The 25,040-nt window shown below is 47.5% G+C and overlaps 1 protein-coding gene across 1 annotated transcript in view; it reads right to left on the bottom strand.

Moving 5' to 3' along the window:
- The window catches only part of PAK2 (p21 (RAC1) activated kinase 2), a 43,961-nt gene extending 22,679 nt beyond the window's left edge, over nucleotides 1–21,282 (bottom strand). The window contains exons 1-2 of the mRNA XM_068692864.1: nucleotides 21,124–21,282; nucleotides 759–969 (exon numbers count right to left, since the gene is read on the bottom strand). Coding sequence (XP_068548965.1) covers nucleotides 759–945 — 187 coding nt within the window. The 5' untranslated portion in view covers nucleotides 946–969; nucleotides 21,124–21,282. The remainder of the gene's footprint in view (nucleotides 1–758; nucleotides 970–21,123) is intronic.
- Nucleotides 21,283–25,040: the final 3,758 nt, after the last annotated feature.

The following is a 25,040-nucleotide window of genomic DNA, read 5'->3' as shown; positions in this document are numbered from 1 at the left end:
CAGGAGACAGGACAGCAACAAAGCCCAGGTACAGCCTAGCTTCCTTAAAGCCTTTTTTTTCCCCCTCAGAAATAATCCTTGTTTAAAGCACAGGAGATTTGTTTGCCCATTGGTGATTAACCTGAGCAGTGCACTACACGGATCTGACCCCAACGGAAGGACTTCATTTTTCTCAGTTCTCCTTCACACCCACTGCACCCTCCCACTTCTTCTTCACTACCTTTTTTCTCAAAGGTACCACCTAAATAGTCATCAACACGAAGTAACTTGCAGAACAGCTGGATACTCGGTTTAAACTAGAAATCTGCATTTAGCATAGCAAAAGGCTAAGTAACACGACATGCAGAAATCACAAATGTCTATTAGGTTTGTTTGGAAATGCATTACTCTAAATTGGGCAGCAAACATGAGAGGCAGCAGGCAGAGGTTTTCCTCAATGAGTTAGTTGATTTTTCTTCCTTAGCACCCCATCTGGGCTAGCTGACTTACAGGTCTTTTCCAACCTGATTGATTCTATGATTCCATCTTCAAACTGTCAGTGCAAATGGAAAGAATGGCTCACTGAACACACGTACCAACCTTTCAGCATTTCCTCTAATCCCCTACAGGCAGATTTCTTTATTACAGGAAGGCTGTAATAAAGAAATTTCACAGATCTCCCGTGCAGGTTATGGGCTCCAATGTCCAATGTGCAATCGAAGCTTACACAAAGAGTAACGGAACAGAGATAACAACCTTGGAAAATGGAGGCATCTTACCTTTTTCAGTGCCAGAGAATATGGAGATGATTTTATTTCTAGGTTTTCTTTCTTCTGGTACAGAGGGCAGGGGTTTTAAGCTGTGGTTCGCAGACAACTGGTCCTTCCCTCCTGAACTGAAGATAGTGCTGCTCATCCGGACAGGAGGAGCTGGTGGCTTGTCTTCCAGTTCTCCGTTGTCAGACATGGTTCTCAACAGCTAGTGAAAGCACTGAAAGAGAAATTTGTGTTTAAAAATAGGAAGAGAGAATGGAAGACAAATCTAGCATCAAGTCTGTTGGCCAACAGGGGAAGGAGGTGTGAATTCAGCTCAGGAGCTTAGCGAGCGCTGCGCTGGTAGACACCAACATTTCTGCCAAAGGAAGCGCTCCCTTCCTCCTTCCCTCTGGCTCCTCACTCCCACGTCTGGACCCGTTTGTCTGGGCCGGCAGCAGCACATGTGGGATGAAGTGACAGCCTTCTCCAGTGCTGAAACCAACCGAGTCAAAAAGAACAGTCAGTTATAATGAGCACCAATTCCCTGACCCAGTTCACTATCCGTTCGTGTAAAGGTTAGGTACATGAAAGGGAAAATACATGTAAGGACACCAGCACAACTTCTTTTGTGGGTGGGTCTTGCTCAGAGCTTTGTGCTCTGGAGTCAAACACCCTTAAAAGCTTCACATGTCATCCTTCTTGCCACCTTTCCGATAAGGCCTTGGGGAGAGCAGAATAGCCTATGTTTAAAGTCATAATCCAACACATCATCCATATTAATTTTAAGAAAATCTCTACCCAATTTACATAGCCTGAATGCAGATTATGGAGCTAGAATGTCTTAGACGTATTCCACTTCTGAATAAGGACTCGCATGGCTTTACCACTTCGTGCCATACTCTCTCCATCTGCAATATGAGACTGAGATACACATACACACACACGCTACCACCACAACCCTCTTGAAGTACAAAAAAAAGGAAAAACACATGAGAGATCATGAACAAATAGCTACTACTGCTAAAAACAAAGCACAACAAAGCATCTACATGGCACGTTCTGCATTCATGATAATCAGTGATTCTTCTCTCCTCCCTCCCCATAATATACTGGTGATTTTTCTTGCTGATCACCAAGAAACAGGCAGCCTCTCTGCTGCAAATAGCAGAGACAGACTTACAGAAATCACCTCTTGGTGACAGCTGAATAATAAATAAGCCCTTCGCTATGCCCAAAGGATGAGCCCTCCTCTTGGAACACGAGTCAACACCTCCTGTTTCTCACACCAGTTTGGGAAATGAGTGGCCTGCTGGCATTCGAGAGAGCCAGGCAAGGACAGTGAGTGCAAGCTGCTACCACTGCCCACACCTCATTCACAGAGGATAAACACAGTGCTGCACGATGTCTCTGCGCAACACACGCACCTCGCGGGCCCTGGTTTAGCAGAAGGACTGCAAACAGGTGGGCTGCCGTTCCCTGCTAGTTCACTGAGCAGGGGAACGCTGCCAAATCCCTGCTAAGCAAAACAAAGGAGGCTAGCAGCCCAAATTCAAGCAGCACAAGAGCACGCTGTTTTAGGTCGTGAAGCTCAGAAGAGATTAAAACGAATTACCACCATAAACGCCCGTGGAAGCACATCATTTCTGCACAAATACCTTCAGAGGCATAAACAGCACGAATCAAAGCTCTGGCAGCTTAAGTGAGAACGGGCCCTGCGCTGCTTGCCCCATCGACTTTGAGATTGATGGGAAACAGCTGCCAAAGCTGGGCAACATCCACCTAGATGAGTCTGCCTTCGAGCCCTTTTCCTGATGACGGGGTGATAAACAGGCCTGCAACACTCGAACAAGTCAGTAGGGCTGCAGTTGCAGATCAGGCCGTGATTCCCAGCTTTCCAATTCTGCTTACTGATTGCTCTTTCAGATGTTGCAAGTTATCTACAGGATCTTCTCTGTTTTCCAGGACCTACCCTGCAATATGGGAAAAAAGTTAAGAACCCTGGAATTTAACAGCAGGTTTGAGCAGTCCACCCGCAGGGATTTTAATTCCAACCTCCTTCCTAACAATGAACGTTGTTTTCACAAAGCGTGTGTGACCAATTCGAGATGTACTTTTTTTTTTTGTCAAAGCCACCAAGCACAGTGTTCACGAGCCCTGTTTGTTAGAACTGGCTTTTAAGAGTACCTGGGTAGTAGAGTACAGCAGGAGGGTCGGGGGCAGCTGCTACACAGCTCTGAAGTCAGGCCTGCAGTACAGGGGACTGTAACCCATTTTGCTTACATCCATGAAGTCTCAGAAAAGAATAGGATATGGGGTCCTCAGCTAACCATATGGGAGTAGAAATATAAGAGAAAACATCTCCCCTTTCAAAGAAATATGACCAGACAGCTAAATACATCAGAGAAGGTAAAGAAGCACATCACAGTACTTTAATACCAAAACAACACACGATGTGAAGAAAGCAAGAGCAGATTTTGTATTATTATTTTTTTTTTAACCAAACATTATTTCATCTATCTGTGAACTTATCTGTGCTGCTTGATATTAGAAACAGCTGTATGTAAAGGTAGCCAACTAGCTTGGAGAGCCCAGTCAGCTAATTAATAGTAACATGGGATTAAGGTTGCTAGCTTTACAAAACCTTCGGTACGCTTTTACTTACATGCTTTCAAAATAAAATTCTCACTCTAGCAAAGAACCTGATTTTTCCGTGATACACAGCGCAGATCAGCTCTTTGCATATTCGCTGTTACAGGATCTGGATCTGACGAAAACTATTCCTTAGCTCTCTGCGTGTTCAAGGGAAGAAGCCAGTAAGCAACAGGATGGAAGCAAGTGTCCCCAAATCCATCAATTCCACAAGAAAATCAGGCACTTCAGAAAAATGGCATTACAGCACCTGTACAGAACCCTCAGGTCTGCATCAATCACTCGCAGATAAACAAAATCCTTCAAGCTCATTAAATCTTTGGTTTAATAAAAGCTCAACTTCTGGAAAATCCTCAGAAATAACAGGAAGAATTACAATTTCTGGGCAATTGTTTCAAAGGCTGTTGTTAAAACAAAATGCTAGGTCCAAAACTGTTTTGCACAAAGGTCCGTTTCAACACAGAGAAGCTTTAAGTTCATAGTTTAAGGAATGACAGCTCCACTCACAACAGATCCCAAAACAAGAGTCGGATCCTTTGGTCATCACTGGAAGTGAGAAAACAAAACAAAACAAAACAAGTCATCTTGTTTGGGTTCAAATCCAAAGAGCTAGCCTCTTTCCAACAGCTGAATGGAGAAGAAAGGAGCAGCTCCCCCCTCCTTTATCCTTACCCTGTCTTCATTATGCAGGGAAAGTCTCCACAGTGCCAGGAAGTACTTTTGAAATTGCTGCGGAGGTTTGGCTTTGTGTGCCGTGACTGCAGGAGGAAAGACAGACAGACGTAAAACAAAAAAGAGGAGTGCAAGTACATCCTGAGGCTCCTCTTCTGCTCCTTCACTCCCCTGAAGAGGAAAAGGCGCCTGTCTCATTCAGCACCAGCTCGATGCAATCACTTCTTGCCCCAGCACCGAACACGTGGCCACCCTGCTGAATCATCGCTTGCGCAGGGAATTGCAAGGCCCGAGGAAATTTCATTTTTTTCTAGCAAAGAGCCTGTACACTGACAAAAGGGATGTCAGGTTTTTTTAAACCTTGCTTGAAAGACATTTACTAAATTGGCTTGACTAGGTTTGTGCAGCCTCAGAGGAGTACGCTGCATCTGGCAGAAAGACGGCAGAAGAAACAGATGGAGAAGGATGGAATCAGTGGCAACGGATTTGTCAGTGAAAATAATGCCAGGAATAACAATGGATTCATGAGCTCCCTGCGGTTACTGGTGGCACTGCTTTTAACTGCAAGAACTAGAAAGCAGTGGAATGGACCACAGCAGCAAGCAGTGAAGCTGCAAATGGTACTTAATTGCAGATTTCAGACAGATTAATTCCCACCACAGAATGGTGCTGCAACCCAGGACATTCACACACACACAAAAAAAAAAAAAGACACAAAAAGAGGTAAAAACTTTCCTCCCAACAGCTCTGCTACTCGCTCTGCAGAACATAATCACAGGGGCCAGAGCTGGCGACCACAAGGCTCTGATTCTCAGTTCTTATCTCTCGTACACGACGCTACGAACTGAAGAAGCTGAAAAGCAAAAGGGCTCTCCGTCTTGCCGGACAGGCAGCAGCAATTGGGGTCTGCAAGGTCCTGAATCAGTCTCCTGAGCAGCAGGAGACCCGAAGCCAGGCTCCTCAGAAGCGCAACCCTTCCCCTCCCACCTCTGAAGGAAGAAAAGTGCAGGGAAGCTGCTTGTGTAGCTTCAGCCATCCTCTTCCTCCCAGCCCAGAAGAGCCCTGCAGTAACCGAGCAGCACGTGCATTTACAGTTTCATTTTTACAGCCATGTCCCAGGAGCCAGTTCTGCTGCTCGCTGGCCTTCTTCCTTTTGGGGAAGAAAAGGGCCCGATAACCCTCGGTGTACCCAGGCCACAAAAGAGAGGCAGCAGTTCCCATTGCCGGTGGGAAAACACCCAGAAACGTAACCCTGCCAGTGAGTAAAAGCTGGAAAGCAAAGCAAGACTTGGGCAGCGTTTGCAGAAAGCTGATAAACACACGCTGCTGCCGTGCCTTCATCTGAATGCTCTGACGTTGACTCCGGGGGGGGATTTGCATTTGTTTTCCCCCAACTCCCCCTTGTGAGAGCACAACGCGGGGCTGCTTCCTGGAGAACTTCCTAAGCACAGCTCTTGCGGCAGCCCTGGCTCTCCCAGCCTCCCTCGTGACCGGCCCCAAGGCCGCCACGCACTCACTGCTTGCAGCTGAAGCGCAGCCCTCGCCCGGCGGCCGGCTCCGCCACGGAGGCCCCTCTCTGCCCCGGCGCCGCTCTTTGGCTCCTCCATCTTCTAAAAAAGGACGAGCCTTTCTTCCTCTCTGACTTGTCTGCTGAATGACCAAAGGGAAATAAAACAAGATTGAAGGTGTTTTCCTTCGCGGCCCCGTTTTCCCTGCAGCACCCGTGCTCAAAGCAGATCGAGCGTGCGAGGCGCGGTGCAGGTGTGCACACCCTGAGCAGGGCCAGCTGGATTTCACTGCCTAGGATCTGATGCAAAAGTGAACTAGGCTGCCGCTTGGAAAAGATGATATCAAGCTCAGAGCTGTCTGATAACACGCACGTAACTTCCCCCTCCTGCCACGACAGCGCTGCTTTAGGCTGCCCCTCTCGCAGCTCTCCGGAGCCCAAATGAAACCCAGCCCACTGCACACAGCCTGACAGGAGGCTCCCGGAGCAGCAGCTCAACTCACCTCTGTTTAGCACAGGTAAAAATGACTCAACTTATTTACTACCGGCAACGAAACGCTGAAGGAGCAACACAAAGGTCAAATGTTAAGCCTTTTTTGCAGGGCCGCCCAAAAAGCAGAAGTAACCCATTTCAGGGCAGCGTTGCGTTAAGAAACGTAACCGCTCTGCTTTTGAAAGCAGGGCCCTCCACGCAGCTCGGCAGCTGCAGGACATTTTCGTGACCACTGCCACCTGAGCAGCCACCAGAAGCACGGGACGCTTGGGCCGTGGGGACAGCCAGCGGGCACGGCGCTCGAGAGCAACACAGCAGAGCCACGGGCTGCCCCACGGGGAACAGCAGGAGAAAAGCGAGCAGAGGAAGGGTGAAAAAAGCCCTGCCCCTACGCGTGTTTCCCTGGCCCTGCTCTAGCAGAGGGCGCAAGGTTTGAGAAGAGCGAGTTACCCTCACAGCAAGCCGCGCGGCGGCAGCTGTCAGCGCTGCCTTCCTGTAGAGCCTTATAGGGTGCTGCTGGCAACGGCTGTCACGCACAAAGGGCAGCATCCGGGACGGCCAGGTCCAGGGCAGAGGAAAACAGCAAAAGAGATGGCTTGCGAACAGGTCTCCAAGGCAGAGGATGTCGGGTGAAAAAAGGCAGAGTGATTGAAAAACGGAAAAATGCAGTAAAAGAGCTTGCTTGCGACTCCAAGAAAACACCGGTGTAACACAGCAGATTTGTGTCATATTCTGCTCGTGGTTTCTATCACATAAAGCCTCACTGAAAATCTTCACTCCCAGTGCACTGACCCCAGCTGCTAACTTATCTTCAGGCTCCCCAACACCACCACTGCTGAAAAAAACAATAACAAAAAAAAAAAAAGGCAAGATGAGCCTGGACACTTCTTTATTCCAGCAAAGAGGGAAAACAGACCCTTCCAAAACACAGCTATACACATCGTGCAGTTCTGCGATGGACTTTGGAGGGCTGCTCCCTTCATCGGATGCTCAATTTTTCTCGGGCCAAGTAGATTCTGGAGCACAAAAGCAGAATGAAACGTCTGTATGTATTTTTCTAACACCCTCCCACACTTTTTTTTTTTTTTTAAAGGCTCCTGTTGAGCAATAGATTTCCTGTGATTAGCTCACATAGTACTGATTATAGCTCACTTCCTCCCAGGGATTAGCTGAAAGCAGCTTTCTGACAAGTTTTTCTTCAGACGGTGCTACCTAGCCACAGCTCACTTCCTGCCCCATCAGTAGCAGCGCACTAGTTCAGCGGCTCATCCATTTGAAACGATTTCAGCGCTGCAGAAAAAATCCACCGAGGCAGCAGATCTCAGAGCGTCTCCTCCACGAAAAGCAAAACAAACCTCTCCGGGTGCTTTGCTTTCCAACCGAAAGCATTTGGTTCCATGGGATTTGTTCTACCTGATCCAAAACAGGAGTTTTCTAAAGTAACAGAAGACAACGATCAGAAGCTGAAAATACTTCTCTCTTTATTTCAACTCAGAGAAGCTGTGTTAAAAAAATAAAAAAAAAACAGTGGCAGACAAAGAATTACTTTCTTGCAGACCTGGCAAACGCAGCCTTGGATCTTCTGCCTGACAAGAGGACTTGTGCAAAGACAAAACCAAGAGTAAAACCTTGATGATGGCCAGCGAGAGCCAGCGGCGTGATCCGTCCCACCTCTGCTCAGGAGGAACACGTGCAGATGCTGTAGCACAACTCGCAGGCTCAAGCCTTGCGCCCCTGCAGAGGGGGGCACCAGCCTCCACGGGACGTGCAGGAACAGCCCTTTTCCCTTCAGGGGTCTCGGATAAAATAAGTGCTCGGTCTGTGCCAAACCACGGACCCATGATAGCTAACGGTTATTGTTATTTAACTTTCCTTTACGGGGAGGGAAGAGGAAACTAGACTAATCTGAAATATTCCAGCCAAGCAGAGACTCTAATTTATGAGCGTAAGCAAGCAAGATACCCCTTCAAATGATGGGACTGAGAAAACAGCTTAAAAAAAATAAAAATCTGAGCATGCCAGGCGTTAATAATCCTTTACTCGGACTGATACCAGGACACACGCTACCCAAGCTGACTGCTCGGCAAGGCCTGATGGTGGCAATGAATTGCCAGCATCGTTTTTGCAAAATTAACCACCACGAGCACCGGTTTGCCTGCTTCAACCACCAAGGAGGCAACCACGAACTGTACGAGCAGGTCCTGCCTTGGCAACTTCCCTGTACTGCTACATGGGACAGAGGCAACGCAACCCTCCCGCGCCACTGATAGCACCGGAGAACGGCAGCCTCCTGCAAAATCACGAGGTGACACCCATGAGAACACACCCGGCTAAATCTTTGCTGTTTTATCTTCTTCGTACTCCTCGATTTCCCTCCGATTTCTGCAGAATCACTCAAAATATAGAAGGGAAAACGCAGCACAGGGGAAACAGCTGGCACGAAACTGCCAAGAGTAGTTGGGGGGGAAAAAAAGGATGATCGAACAGAAGCAACAAAAGCAGAAGAACGGGAAACTATCTTTTGTGAATGAGGAACAATCAGTCATCTCCAAAAGCACCAAGAGATACTTACTGTGGACCAAGCTGCAGAAGACAAATATCCTGTTACTGGAGTAGTTGAAAGAGTCATTGAGCTCTTTCTAAAGAAGAATTTTCATCTAACCCTTTGCCAAAGTACCTCACAACCCAAAGCAATTCAACTCTTTACTCCTTAAGGAACTCTGCAGATGTGCAAAGCCTTGCGCTGAAAATGTGCTCGGGTGTCATTCTGAAATAAAAACAGGTCCCAGCCCTCCGATGAGCGAGCAGTGGCAGACATCCTGGCCTCCAAACGGCCCTCTCACAGCCAGCGCTTCTCCCCACGCAGAGCTTACAGCCAGGCCATCTCCGCCCCTCGGCGCAGGCACAATAAAGTGCAACTTTTCGTGGAGTCACTAATAAAGATAAGCAAAACACCACCGAGATTCTGGCAGCCTCCCAAACTGACAGACCAGGCTCACGACGTCCGCCTATCGAGCCGAAGACACGGGGCGATAAGCAGAAGCCTTGGGAAGGAGAAATGTTTCCTCCCAGGGTTTCACTTTCTCCATTTTTGAGCTGGGCAGAAGGATTGTTGCAGAATTATCAGCTACGATTTGCGATGGAAAACGGTATCAATGGGGAAAAGTCAAGAGAGGCACCAATTAGAGACAGGATGTGCAAGAGTAAGAGGCCATCGGTGCACGGAAAATTTAAGCAAATGAGTGATGCTTCATTTCACAGCATGCTGCAGCCATCTGCAAGCCTTGTGATACATCTCGGCCTTCTCCCTTTAAGTCACGAGTGGCAATCGACTCCCACCTGAATTCTCATTTCTGCTTCATAAAATAAACACGGCACTATCGAGCTGTGGAGGCAGACTTCACCACAAAACAACTTAGAATCTGCTTCTCTGCTTTCTTGCCTCTGAACTCTCGACACAGCTCAAACGCCACAGATGGCAGGACCAGAAGGGCCTCCGAGGCAGCTGCCGAGTTGCTTCTGTTCCCCATTTCCCCTAAGCCCAGCAGGGAAACTCACAAGGTGAGGCTACAACACCATCATTGCCAGCGGAGAAGAGAACCAAGGCAGACTTGCAGGTACCCACATCCACCCTACACACAAAGCAGCCCTCGCAGGCCTGCAGGGCACGGAGGAGGAGGAGCGACTGAAGCAAGAAGGCTGGGTTTCGGCGCCCTGCCGCGGGGCTGGGGAGCTGCCGCCTACCAGCTGAACTGAGGCCACGCTTCATTTTATACAGCCCACAGCCACGCTCTGCCTTCAACGAACCATTGTGCAACGCTGCATAATGATAAGATGAGCTCAAAGGTGTTTGAAAAGCCTCTTCAGCCCTCAACGAGGAAATTACTTACCCCTGCTCTACCAACTTGAGAACCTGAGTCAACTGAAGACAGAAAAGACAGCCTGCAGCGCACAGCACATGCAAATCCAGGATTCGAGTTGTTTGTGCTTACTCACATTTCTTAAACTAGAAGACTCTTCTGAGCCTTTATTTTCACGAGCCGAGATCTTCTGAAGATCAAAGGAGAATGGGGAAAAAGGCAAGTAGGGAAAGTTTACAAGGAAAAAAAATTGGAGGCTGTACCTCATTCTTGAAACTCTCTTAATTAAACCCGGCATTTACAGGCAGGGAGGGATCACACATTCCAGAGCAAAAGTTATTTGAATAAAGGGTAGGCTACCTACAGGAGGCACCTACACATCTCCAACAGCACGCACAGCTGCTGTAACCCAGACACTCACCCCTCACAGCGTCGCTGACACCTCCCTAAAAGTGGCAGGCTACTGGTGCCGTGTAGAGTGCCAGGAACTCTGGGAGAAAGCAGAATGGTTTTTAGCCTCCCAAATCCAGGACGATGGTTTACAAGACCACAGCCCGCCCATCCAAACTGGAGGCCCAGGACAAAGCGGAAGGGGGCAGGAAACGCAGCGTGTGTCAGCAACGTGAGGAAGGAAAAAAGATCTGGCCTTCAGGGATCCATCACTTTCCCACCACACCAACAGAGCTGTCAAGGGGAAAAGAAATCAGGGAAAAAGACGAAGGGAAGAGAGAAGTAGCTCCCTGCACACGTGAAGAATGGAGCTTTTGTTTCACTCTAGTGGTTGGCCAACTGCAGTTCCCAACAGCAGAAACCCCCGGACACCAGCCTGGAGACTCCGGTGGTGTGGAGCGGGGCTGGCTCAGATGCTGCTCACGCTCCGAGCACGTCCCGCAGCACAGAGGGGTCTGATGACTTCTTCACCAACTGAATTCCTACAGGAGAAGCATTCCCTGAAGCATCTGCAATTCCCTCTGCGCTGGGGAAGTTCACTCACCACCAGCTGGGCACGCCGTTAGCAGCACCGAGCTCTGAGCCCTCGCAGCAACGCAGAAGACAAAACATTTGGGAAGGGTCACCCCAACCTTCCTCCAGCATCAGCAGCTCAGGACTGTAGGATGGCAGCAGTAAAACCCCCAGACTTCGGCTACAAAACCTCACTAGCACTATTTCCACCCACGGTTAGCTTGCTGTGACTTTCAAGCTTGGCCCATTAAGGAAGAACTTCACTACATTTCTGCAGTGTAAAGTTTCACAAGTTTTATATGAGTGATTAGCAGATTTATCCTACTGTATTTAACCTTACTAGCAGAAGCAAAGGTTATCTAGATGGGGCAAACGAGAAATCCTGCAGTCACTGGCCCAACATCATCGCCCGCCCTTCCCTGTTAATTCAAATGGCAATAGATAGGACAAAAAGCACAAGGTGTAGCTGTCACATCTCAAATCAACATGGACTTCAAAGCTCTCCATGCACACAGCTCTTCCTCTCTGCAATTTTGTGTTCAACAGAGTAGCAGTGAAATGTTCCCACCTAAAACACAAGAAAGGAGCTGAGCAAACTGGCCCTGTAAATCTCTCACCTGCCTTCACACTCCAGGACTCACTTTGCAACCCTTGTGGGGTGTGCCTTGCATGCCCTGATACATTTTCTGGTTTGTAGCTACTTTTAAGAACACCCACTTACACAAGTGCCACCTTATTCCACGGTTAAATGCAGCAAATCCCTAAAATTTAGGCAAATATTCTCGTGTGTGTTTCAGGGAGCCAAGGCACTCATTTGGAACCTGGAAAGAACATCACGTTCAGCAATTTACAGTCCAAAAATGAATATCAGAAAGGAGTCTTTTTTTTAATTTTCAACTTCTTCTGTGTTTATTGCCGCTAGATATGCATCTTTCAGCTCACAATCAAACATAATAAAAATGTAAGTATATATGTATGGAAATCATAGAATCACAGAAAACCCAAGTTGGAAGGGACCCGTAAGGATCATCGAGTCCAACTCCTGATACGCATTCAATGACTTAAATACCAGTCATGCACAGTCCAACAAATTTTCAGTGTGTTGTAACAACTTTTTTTTTGCATTAGCACTCTTCTCAGACATTTCCACTTTCTCCCCGTTTTTCTGGTGGAGCACTAGACACGCATTATCTCTAACCATCTCCAGCTGTTCCTATAGGATGCTGCAGCACCAGAACCATAAAAATAGATTTGACAGCTCAAGAATGAAACATTTTTTAGAAATAAAAGTACAAAGTGAGGAACACGGTCACCGACTGAACAGACAAAATACTGTGCAAGCTGCAGTTAAACAGGATAACCAGCACGCTGTGAAAGCAGGAGAGCTTCCAAGGGAAGCTGCCAAGTTAAAATAATATTGAAACAGTTGACAGAATATTGAACTTAGGAAGCTGCAAAGGCCTTTGAAAAACTGCTCCTATTGATGTCACTGTACTAATTACAACAAGAATTTAACACGGAAGCATAGCTGGGCAAGGAAGCTCAGTGCTGTGCAGCAAACTCGTAGGGCTTTGAGATTGTTTTTTGTTTGGTTGTTTGTTTTTTTGTTTGTTTTTTTTTTCCTCTGAAGGCAGGGGGAGAAAAACAAATTTGAACAAACAGAAAATGTTTAGAGAAAAACTCATCAGATGCTCAAGAACCAACAAATCCTTATCTGTCTTTCAGAGCTGGTAGCCTGTTTTAAAAGGGGCTTGAAAAGGTAATAGCCAAAGGCAGGCAAATGATAGAAACCAATGTCAGGCCAACTCGCCTTAAAAAAAAATAAATGAAAGGGCAGCACTTGGATAAGGTTAAAATGAAGTAGCCCTACCAGCTCTGTATACTGGAGCTGTACACCTGCTCAGTAAAGAAGGAATCAACTTCTTACGAGCAGAATGATAAAGTTTCACCAAAATGTTAACAGAGCAGGAGTGAAGCTTCTGAAAATGCCTTCTTGAGAGGCTCGGGGATTTATGTACAAAAAGGATCCAGTTCTCAGCTCTCATTTTGCCTCATTAGCTCCAGCAACAGCTGGGCAGTTGCAATGCAGCTGAAGATGATCGTGAGGATGAGACTGAACTCAACTTGGAACACTAATAACCAACAGCTACAAAACACAGAACTTCATCCACGAAATAGAAGCATCCTTCCATACACACATACCATCCCAATTAAAGAAATTAACGCCATTTACTCCAATAGAAATAAGAGAAGTCAGGGCACCAGGCGACACACCTACGGCCTGACCCAGCACCGCTACCTCTGTGCCTTCCAAACCCTGCCTCTGATTTTCATGTGTAACACTACGAGATGCCAGTAGTCAGTCTGAACACAGGAACTAGGGCACAAAATATTTCTTCTACGAGTCAGCACAGAAGGCTTACAAATCTGCAACTATAAAAATTCAAACACATTTTTAAATACACTTTTTATTTTTCTGAAGTCTCCTCTTATAGAATGTATGGTAACCACGAAAAAAAAATCAGCCCTAATACAATACCTCTAGAAATGATCAACTTCCCAAGGGCTTGTCACCTAAGGGAAAATTTTCTCAGGTCCTTTCAATTCTGTTAAGAAAACAGGAAGCGACCTTCAGCAAGCAATTGCTAAAGAGTAAAGCAGAGATAAAGATCTCTATTAAACTCGTTAGTAAAGAGAAAGCCCACAAGGCATCAGTCCGAGCAGTCACTTGCCACCAGTCTGTCACCACACTGGTCACTGGAAAATGCACCTTGGCCCCTGCCCCGCAGGTTTGCACGCCTGCTGATGCCTGCACCTGGTTAAATAAAACAGCACGGACAAGAGAAAGGGACAGCCAAAACCCCCGGTTTTGAGGATTACTGGCAAGGTACTGCCAAAAGGACAACGTTAGGGGTTACAAAGAGAAAGGCATTTCAGCAGCATAGGAAACAGTCACTCCCGTTAACCTGAGCAAGATGGAACAAGAGTTGCACCTACTTTCAGTCTTGGGCAAGACCCTTGAAACAAAACGCTTTCTCCAGTTAACACACCGCTTTTAATTTAGAAAGTTAGCATCTTACTTTGGCCTGCTGGCTTTGGGAGTGATAAAGTAAAGCCCAGCCACCGTCAGTCCTTTTGCCAAGTAAGCCCTGGTAGCAAAGCACTGCCCCAGACCTCCTCCCAGAGATCTTCCCTTCCAGGGCAGAGTGAATCTCCCACCAAGGCGTGCTTAGTCTGACAAGGCAGAAGTCAATGTCAGGAAAACATCTGACAATTACTGCTTAGCAGCAATGAGGGAATGAGGAAAAATCATTTAAATCCACTAGTTAATGCAAATGTCGTGCTGCTGGAGTACCAAACTCCTCACAAGCATGAATTAAAATATATTAAAAGTTCATTTCATGTTGATATTTTTACTTATCCTTTATTCTTTTAGTTTATTGCCACCTTTCTTACTTTTTTCCTTGAAAGACACTAAAATTTCATTACATTGGCTGCTCCAAGCTCTAGCAATATTGCTGTGATGTGCTGTCACAGAGGTTTCCCAGATGTCTTAACTCCCACTCGGGTAATGCTCAGCCCTGTTTGACCCTAGCATCACTGAAAATCCTGAGCTTACTTGCACCCCAGAGTGGGAAAAAAAGCTAGGGGGCAGCAGAAAAGATTTCACCAAGCCTACTTACACCCAGTGATTACATCCCAACTCTAAAAACCAAGCATTTCACAGCTGGTTTCTGCAACTGTGCGAGCATTTCACACCTTGACGAGGCCTTTCCCAAAGCAGCCCGTCATTTTACGGTCAGAAACTTGCTTTCTGTGTCACAGGAAAAAAAAAAAAGGGTAACATTTTGTAAAGAACTCAACAAATAAAACCCAGATTGTTCATTGCTCCACACACAACTTTCCTCCTGTTATAAATGGGACCGTTAGCGTCAGATCAAGGAGCAAACCTTTCAAGCCAAGTTTAAGATCAGCGCTTCCTTCTGCGGAAATTTAGTTCCCTGACGCAGATCACTGCAGTCAGGGAAGCCACAGCATTAGCCTGGGGGAGTGGGTAGAAACAGCTGGTTTGGGGCCAGGGAAGAGCAAGACTCTCTCCTTCCCCCCTCCAACCCAAAGGGCTTGCTCTCATATTGACCTGGTGTAGTACCGAATAGCACCCCTGCATCCCAGCCCCTCAGCATGTTGAATACCAGTATAAAACATCACGCATTTCACCACTGCAATCACTGCGTTAGCTCAAAAGCAGCAAACCCAGTCCCAGCCATCCTATACCATTTAGGGCCTCGGGTTCAGAGGACATCCGAGCTCAGATACAAACATTTTGAAGCTGCCCAAGCTGACAACTAACCCTAGTGCCATGTTCTCTGTTCCCAAACCATGGGAGCTACAAAAGAACTAAAATCCCTCACATCTGCCGTGACACCGTGACTTGTTGAACTAAGTAGTCCCTCTGCACACTCCCAGCTCACCAACACAGTGGGGAGAAAACTGCCTGGGCACGTGTGAAGAAACCTGAAGGGGCTTCTGGACACGTAGCTGGCATTTTTTAAGGGTGATCACCCTCACTCTTCAGCCCTTTCTCCCCCAGCACCTTCAAAGAGCAGTCGAGGCTGGCATTTCAGGCAGACACAGGCACCTCCAGGCTGCGGGACAGACGCGACCTGCCCATGCCAGAAGAGGCAGCTCCTCGCAGTGACCTCCGAAAGGCCAGAGGCCCTTCTCTGCAGCACCTGGAATTCGTCCAAAAATCGCTTTTCCCTCAATTCTGATACCCTGAAAGGCAACGATTTTTAATTTGTCTAATTCTTCATTAGTCAAAGAGGTTAGCTTAAAAACAGAAGAAAAAGATGAAAAACTCTTACATTTCTTCCCTTTTAACCTTTTTTTTGTAATGTTTTGAAATTTTCAAGGTCACTTCCTTGAAAAAAAAATAAGTTTTTTGTTGTTTTTTTTTTAACAAGCAGATAATACACAAAGCACTCAGCCCTTTCCAATGACCCGTTTCCACAAGGAGCTACCCAGCCAGCTTCTGTCCAGCCTCAGCATAACAAGGCCCCAAACCCCAGAAGCACTCTTTCGAAGAGGGTGGCATTTTGAAGGAGACGGGCTAAGGAGAGAGCGATTTTCACTTTTGTTCCTCCAGGCTCCCACTTTGCCAGAGACCTTTCCACGAGGAAAGAGCTTATTAAACATTCAGAGGTGATTTAGAAAGCATCTTCTGGAAACAGCCTTTTCTCTCTCATCCAAGAGATAACCCTGGTAGCAGAAGCATTTCTGGACAGACAGTAAATGAAGAGCGGATACAACTTAAAGCATTACATTCATTTCCAAACCAAACCCCACAGCACTGGATAAAGCTCTAAGTTCACTGGTGAAAGAAGCTAAGGGAAAGCCTCTGCGTGCTGACAGTCGTAAATTCTTGTGGGTACACAATGAGTCAAACATCCAGGACCAGCAACTAAAGCAGCAGCAGGAAACTTCAGCAAAAAGCAGAGGCTGAATTGGAAAGCCTTGTTAGTGCATTCCCAGCCCTCAACACACCTGCCAGCTGCCCTGATTCTGGTTCACATTATGCTATATCCCTTTCTCTATGCAGCATACCGCTTGCAAAGCACGGTTGCCCCAACACGTTGACTCCTTCCTACAGATGCTTTTCCTTAAAACGAAACTCCAGCATTAGAAAGAATTAAACCTGTCTTATCAAAACAACCCCTTTAAAGATAGGAAACAATTTTTGCTAATTAGCATAGAGCTAGAGAACAAAGACAAACGCAACACCAGTGTTGGCAGCAGGTAACCACGTATCCTCCAGGACAACATTCAGGATTTCAGTAGCCAATTCATGCATACAGCTTTGGACAAAATCGTTGTTCCAAGGGAGAAGAAATTTATGTATTTTTGAGCCAACAAACTGTGCTGATCCAGGACTAAACGACAACTGAAATTTTTGACAGGAACAGTGATGGAAATCTGCCACGGCAATGTATCATCTTCATCCAGACCCACCTCTGCACAGCTGCGGCAGGGATGCCTTTTTTCAGAGCTTAATATCTGCAGATGCTCGTGCATAAATAACCAAACACCGCTGCTTTTCTCAGAGCCTGTTTTCTTCTTTACTCACCATCCACAGTCAACACACCCACACCAATGCTGGGCTTACATCTTTTGGGAAAAGATAACTGATCTACTGCACAAAGCTTTCTAGGAGTAATATTACATTCCCCTGGCAAGGGGTGTTCATTAAAACACATTCTAAGCACCAGTACATCATTAGAAGAGGAAGCAAAAATTCGTAGAAGCACTTTGAAATTCATAAACAGAGATTAGACACACTGAGAATTTCCAAAACCACTTCTCTTGACTGGAAAAAAAAAAAAAAAAAAAAAAAAAACACAAGCAGCCTCACCAATTTCTGCAGCATTTCAATATCTCATCACCTTCAAACACATAAGGAATCCCTCTTGTTAACTCACACAGAGTGACTCTGACCACCTCAAATTCACGCAAACAACAAAAAATTGTTAATTTCAAAGGTGCATTCCTAACCTCATGGAGAGCAGAACTGCCCTACATGTGCCAGACCCTCGTACAATTTCAGGGCTGTAGCAGCCTGGAGCAGGGCACTAAGATCCAGCTGCCTGGGGAAAGGACCCGAGCTTCCTCCCATGCCAGCCTCTGGAGGAGGATGCCAGAAGCAGAAGAGTTTAGCAAGAGGCAGGACTCTGCAGACACAGTTCCGAGACGGGAAGTTTCTCCCTCGAGAGTGATAAAAGGTGAAGTTTCACATCAAATAACTGTTTGCCAGAAGCTAGTTTAAAAAAAAAAAAGTTTCCATCCAAGACCCACAAAGAAAACTCCAGCAGGTTGTCCACTAAGCTGGTCCTCTCCAGCAGCTCAGGAAGGCCAAAGTGCCACCAGAGTTAGGAGCTAAGGCATGCCCATGGTTAGCTCTCAGCGAGGAGAAGCATTTTCAAAGCCTGATTAATTCCAGTTCCCAGCTGGGAAAACAGAAGAACAGTCAACATAAAAAACCTAACTGAGTCAGACACAGAACGAAGCCCAAACCAGGGGTTCCACCTGTTTCACTCATCAGTCAAAACACAAGCACCAAAGTGCATGTTTTCCAGCTAAACCAAAGCATGACCTGACACAAAACCACGCTTGGAGACCTCACAGGCCAGGAGCAGCACAGCAAGGCCTGGATACAAATGATGAGCTCTGCTTACCCTTAGCAATGTCAAGTCCTGCAAACACTCAGAGCTTGCCCGAGATGCCTCCCCACTCAACCCGACCTTGCTGGGACGCAGAATCAAGCCAGCACTGGGCCAAGTGCTGCATTTATCGTTTCTGAGACTCAGTGAGTAGCTCAGCCTGGCATTCACGCACTTGGGCTGATTAGTTATCTGTAACAGCGCTACACTTCGCAGGGCAAGGAGCAGTGAGTAACCTCAGTGTTTGCAACATAAAACTTACTGGAAACGTTTGTTCAGCAGCCACGGCAGGCACAGAAACCTCTCCAAGACAACACTGTGCAACTAGAAAACTCCTGAAGTTTTGGGCCAAACGTGATTTAGACTGAGGAAGGAGGGAGGGGTCTCCTTGGAAAACTGCAAATTGAGCAGGCTGCAGTCTTTCTGAATCTCTCCTCCACTCCAGGACAGCGCCTCTGCTTTGATGAGAAAAGAGAAGAACTGGCCCCAGTAATCAAGTTTTTAGAAAAAAAGGAGAGAAAGTTCTACAACCACCTTCTTTTGGCGACTCGCTTGCACCTTTTCCCAAGCGCCAGCAGCGCTGTCATTCAGGAGGGTGCATTCGCTCTGTGCTTCTGCGGTCAGCCCGCTGCTGCTGCTGCTCCAGAGACAAGTCCTAGTCCCGGCATTACCACATCGGTGTTAATCCAGCTTGAGAGGAATCTATTTGATCAGCTCAAACCTGGTCCAGGCCCATTATTCTCATGGAACCATCTCAATTACAAGCAAACTCATCCATTCACCATAACCAAACTGCAGAATTCACTTTATTTTCACAAAACACCAGCAGAAGCTGTTTTACATTAAACACGGGTGCTTGAAGAGCTTGAAAATGCAGTTTCTCAAACATCTCGAGGCTGAGCTGAGCAGGGAGCAGCCCTGCACACATTTTTTCTGGCTGCTGAGGAACTCACCCTCCTCCTGCTCTCCCCACCTCTGCACCTCCACTATCTTTTCCCCCTGGTTTCTGCGGGGAGTCAACTCCATTTCAATGCTTTCTTCTCGAGCCCCAGTTTCTGACCCCACAACTGATCTTTGCTCTGTTAGCGCTGGGCCCAGCCATTCAGAGCAGTGCCCCTGTAACTAGAATTTGTTTTCAAAACAAATCACTTTTTCTTTGTTGTGGCTACCTACAGGCATGTCAATAAATGTGACTGAATACACTGGCACAGGGAAGCTATCAGTGCCTCAAACCTTCTAACACAGAAAACAGATAAAAGGTTCAATTAAAACAAGACTGATACAAGAACTCTAAAGCAGAAGTAGCTCTTATTAGTGAAACACACAGACCTACACTCACATCCCTACAGCCTTTATACCAGCACAAGGACAAAATCAGAAGCATCAATACCCTTACCGCCTTTCCTGAAGTTATTTAGAAACTAAAGGTGCTCAGATTTTCCCTTTTAAATGCAGCTGAAAGGCTGACTTAAGCAATGCAAGCATGCATGAGTTTTTAAAAGGACACATTTTAAAATAAGCACAAGATGAGACCTGCCATACATGGTCAAAGCATTCACCCATCCACTCCAGCATCCATCCCAGAGAGGAAATGAGAGCAGGTGCCTCCGGAACAAATCTCCCCAAGTTGGCCAACCGGGCGAGTTGTAACCGGGCCCAAATTTCATCCCAGTAAATCAGCCCCTGACAAGCTGCCCCAGAGCAGCTCAGAGCGTGCGCGCCTCCAGCTCACCAAAACACGTTGCACTCTGTTAAAAGTTCAAAATACGTACAGCAGACGCTGACAGACATTTCTATGGTTGCCCATTTAGTTGCCCAACGTTTTTAATTATGGCATCTGCACAAAGCAGACACTAATCCCATGTGCAAGGTAGCTCAGAGACTCTATGTTACTGCCTTTTTGTTCTAGCCTCAAAAACTGAAGGATCCGACCAGCAGACGTCAGAGGATGGCTTTTCCTTCCTCTAGAACATCGCTTGGTGGATTCTGACTAAAACCATTCCAAATCCTTTAGAGATTCTACTAAAAAAGTTCATAACGCAAAGGCTTTATGTTTTCAGCTTCTGTGCCACTTCTATTTCAGTCTATTAGTCTGTAATAATAAAAGACCCAATCCCTCCACTCTCAGGTAACAGAAGTCTGGAACAGCGCACTTGGTTACACGCGGATGTTTTGTAGCCTGCTTCCACAGTATCTGTGCGAGTTAAATCACCTCCATCTCCTACAGGAAGAAAGTGAACCACCAAGTAGCCAGTTCCCTTTTTTTGAGGGGGGGAGGCACCACTCCGGGGTGCACACCCTGCAGTCAGTCCACACCGAAAAGCACAGCCTAGACTTTTTTAAAAGAGAAAGCCGGCTTTGTCAAGCATAAAACACATCCAAAAAAAAATGAAAAAAGAAAAAAAGGCAAATGCAGAAAACCACACAAATAAGAGGATTAAAAAACTACCATATGCACCGGAATGGCCCCTTACCGTGCTGCTTATCGTGATACCTCCAAAAAGGGCTGTAAAGCAGCCCCCCCCTCACCGTCAGAGGGGCAGCACGGCCGGATGACGATGCTGCTGCTGCTGCCCGGGGCCTGAAGGGCAGCCGATGGCCTCCGGGCTCCCAAACCAGCCTCGGGGAGGTTGCTCGCAGGCACCAGGCCCCCAGCTCGGGCCCTGCCGGTGACAGGGCGGCGGCAGCAGGCGGGGAGGCGGCCCCGGGGGGCAGCCCCGTGCCCCCTGCCCGGCCACAAAGGAGCCGGCTCCCAACCTGCGCCGCACCTGGGCTGCGGAAACCGCCCCGAGCGGGGCTTTTCCAGCATTTCTACCACAAACACCCCGCTGCTGCCCCCCGCACCCCACCCCGCGGTAACCACGGGGCAGCCAGGGCCCCTCACGGCCGGGCCGCTCCCGCTCCCTCCCGGGCCCCAGAAGGCGACGCCGCGGCCGCTTCCCGCAGCAAACGGGGCCGGCGCCGCCGCCACAGGCCCGGGAGGGCCCCACAAAGGAGCGGCGGGGCCGGCAGGTGGGAGCCGGGCACTCACCGGGCTGAGGCGGCGCCGGCCGCCTCGGGGAAGGGCGAGCGGGGCAGCGGGGCGCGGCCGCCACACGGCGCCTCTGCAATGGCGGCGGCGGCACCCACCGAGGCGGCGGCGGCGGCAGGAGCCGGAGGGGGAAGCGGAACCGCCGCGCGTGGCCACAGCCCGCGAGGGAGGGGCGCCGCCGCCGGGACTACAATTCCCGGCAGCCCCCGCCCGCGCGGGGAGACGGGGGAGGCACGCGGGGGGTGATGGGAAATGTAGTCCGCGCCGCTGAGGGGAGGCGGCTGAGCGGGAAGGGGACCCCCCCCCCGGGGTCTCCGCGCTGCCTCCTCACGGCCCCTCAGAGCCCAGCGGTGTCCCCCTGGGGTACGAGGGGCCTGATGGGGGCACCCCCCGCAGCTCCGAAAATAAAAACAGGAAAAAGCCAAAGGGCGGATACACCTTGTCCAAGCCAGCTCTCACCCAGCCCTCACTCCCATTTTTGCGTTCAGATTTATTTCCTTCATATTTCGTTGATGAAAACCAGCTCGCCCCCTGCTGCCTCTCCTTCAGGCCCACCAGAGCCAGCGCTCCCAGCCAGGAGGCCACAAATGGGTGCCTGGGAGCACCAAGCGGGCTGAGCTTCTTCATCCACACCATGTGCCACCCTTGCTCGTGCCCTGAAGGTGCTGGAAGGGGCTCGTTTTTGTCCCACAGCAAATTAACACCACCCCCACTAAGTTTCCAGGTCAATCGGGAGTCCACGAGCTTGGTGCTCAGCGTAACTTCTGGTGTCACCACTTCCATCGGTGAGCTGAGCCATCTCATGTAACTACTCACACCCAGGTACCAAGAGATGCAGCAACACAACTGAGAAAGCACCACATGTGCCCTTGAGTTGTCTCCCCTAAAATCCCTGACACATCTAATCTTCCACATTAACTTCCCCAGACATCCACCTGCCCTGCGGCTTGGATCTCACCTCTTCTGTCAGTCCAGGCTTGGAGCAACATCTGATTTTTCCTTCAGAAGGGCACGCATCAGGTAGCCCCTCTTGATAAACATCTTACAGGAGAGCTTCCCCTACAGCCTCACGCCAGCACACAAGTCCAAACAGTGCATATCAACCTTTCCCGTTTGCTTTCAGCTACATTAGGTCATCATTTTCTGTTACTCTCCACAGAGCTACTGCAGTGGTTGCTCACGGAAACCTTGCCCCTACACATCCACAGTATTTTGGCCACTTTCTTTCTTCATCACTTCTTCTTTCATATTGCTTTGTCCCTCTCCAACTCTATTCCGTATTTGACTCTCCTTTTTGCTCAAGCTAATTCATCTCTGCACTGTCATGTACCTCTCAAGAAACTACAGATTTTATGCTTCACAGTTCCCTCAGCTCTGCTTTCCTTCCCTATAAAATCTTATTTCTCCTTGCTGCTTCAGCCACATACCCCTAAACCCACCCTATTCCTGCTCCAAACCCTTTTCAGAACCCTTAACCCCCTCCCATTCTTTTGTCTCCCCAGGCACATCTTCTTAAAAGAAACTAGGAGTACTTTGTTGCTGTTACACATTCATTGGTGATTCAGAAAAGTCTTAACTCCTAAAATGGCCTTTAATGCCCTCTTTTCTTTCATTGCTGCAGTTCCTTTAATTCTGTCCTTATACCCATTAACGATGAATAAATTGCATCCAACCCATGTATCTATGTTCTCTTGCTAATAACTCAAACTACCAGGCAGTCACCTCATTTCTGCCAGATTTTTTTTCAAATAATTTTTTTCACTGCCTCACAGCTCCTCTGCGCTTAAAAGCAATTCCTGCAGGACTGGCACCTACATTCTGCTATCTGGCACGCACCAGGGCATGCCTGTTAAATGCAGTGATTGCTTGATGACTCTAGTTTCTGGTATGGGAGAGGAAGTTTAACTTGGAGATTAATTCCTTCATGCTAAATGCTACAATATTTATTATACTTATTTACAGCTTTTAAAGAACATCTATTGTACTTTAATTCAAATGCTATGCATTTCAAAAGAACAAATACTTGCTATTTGCCATAGCAAAAACATCCACTGAAATTTCTGCAACTTCTCTAATATTTTACATTAATCAGAATCAATGTTACTCCAGCTCACCTGAAAACCTCATCAGTGGGACCTTGATGAAGTTTCAGTAGATATACTTAGTAAACCAGGAGCCACACAAGCTGATTAGTGCACTGAAAACCTTCCCTCTCACCCTCCAGCAGCTACACTCTGTTCTAAAGTCAACAATCTGTTTCATACCAACAGTGCTAAGCCCCCTATAATTCAAGCCCCTCCTGCCACAGTTGCTCATAGAACATCCTACCACTAATGCACTTACATTCTTGCATCACCATTTGCACGCATTTCCAAATCATCTACTCGTCATCTTTTATATCTCGCAATATTTTCCTCATTTGTCACAAGGAAATGAGTTTCCTTTCACTGGACTACACTGTCAGGCAGCTTGTTTCAGCATACTTGTGATTTTCAACCAGTCTTATCTGATGCTAAAGAAATTGTGGGCTTTCAGGAGATAAAGACCTGCCAAGCCGAGTGGCAATCTCAGACATTGCCTTTCCACGAGTCAAACTGCAACACAGAATGACGTACCTGCACCGGAGAGAAAGCTCAAGGACAAACTCAACTCCGGGAGCTAAAAATGTCACTCAGAGGCAAGTATTACAGCCTCTCTCCTCAGACCTACTGCAAGAGCCACCAAATCTCCCTGCAATTGTCCTCTTTAATTTCTCCCTTCCCCCAAACAGATGCAGTGCATGACGCCTCTGAGGTAGTGCATGAAGTACTGGCGCAGCCATCATCATTCAGCACAGTCAGAGGAAAACAAGAGCCCAGTGTCAGAGCACTTGCCAACCTGTCGCGGGCAAAGTCACAAGACGAGCTCTCTATTGAATTTCAGCAGAAGCAGAGGAAGGATGCCCAGGGGATCCTGAAGCTACAGCTGGACAGTGATGAAAGGCTGATTCTGCTGTGAAGCAGTCATGGCTGCATATAAAGGAGGACAGAATTTAAAAACCAGCGTTTTCAAATCACACTCCCTCAAAAATCACCTGCTCTTAACTAACTCTGTGAGGTATAACATTTTCTCCAACCGCCCCTGTCAGTAAGGTCACAATGCCACCTACTGACGATTAAAAACAACAACCACCTTCTGTCAATCCAGAGCAACTCATTTTTTCCGTTAGGCAAGCCTTCCATTTCCATTCATTTATTAACTGCTCTGATGGCTGAATGCAAGTCTTCTAAATGTTTGCTTCTAGTTTGTATCTTTTCATCAGCTTTAATCTCCCAAGGGAGATTCTTTTAGCTTCCAATACAGGGTGAAATTCCTTTCAAATTTTCTAAGCTTTTTCAACTCTGAATGATTTGACCAAGAGCAGCTAATCCCTCCTAGTCCTTAGCAGAGCACAGATTGTTTAAGCCTTCTACGGTCCCAAATAAAGAATTCCTCTTTGCAAATTCACGCATGACCCACGTGGACAGTTTAAACAAGCTTCAAATTCAGAAACATTTATGACTAGATAATGTTTTTCATACCCTTAATAACTACTCCCCAATCAGGTGGTTTGAATTCAAGAAATTACGAACACCTCTGCAAGGAGCAGCACTATAGCTGAAGCAGGCCCAGGCCTGGAGCAGGGAATCAGAGACTGAGACTCTGTTCCTGACTACTGCTGCACTGCCTGTGGCAGTCCTTTCAGCTTTCTGCAGCTCTATTGCTATCCTCCATCTGCTTTGTCTATTCACAGTATACCAAAGTGGTCTTCTGTGCATGAAAGGTGTTTGTAAGAATTAGGCCAAGAGAACTATAATCTGTTACGGGACGTGCATGAATTACCAAGATACAAATAACAGTAGAGAAGGATTCACTTAGGAACCCAATGTAACACTGAG

This window comes from Anas acuta, chromosome 9 (assembly GCF_963932015.1).
Source record: "Anas acuta chromosome 9, bAnaAcu1.1, whole genome shotgun sequence".
Classification (NCBI taxonomy): domain Eukaryota; kingdom Metazoa; phylum Chordata; class Aves; order Anseriformes; family Anatidae; genus Anas; species Anas acuta.
The sequence above is the reverse complement of the archived record's forward strand: the minus strand, read 5'-3'. Positions and strand labels throughout refer to the sequence as shown.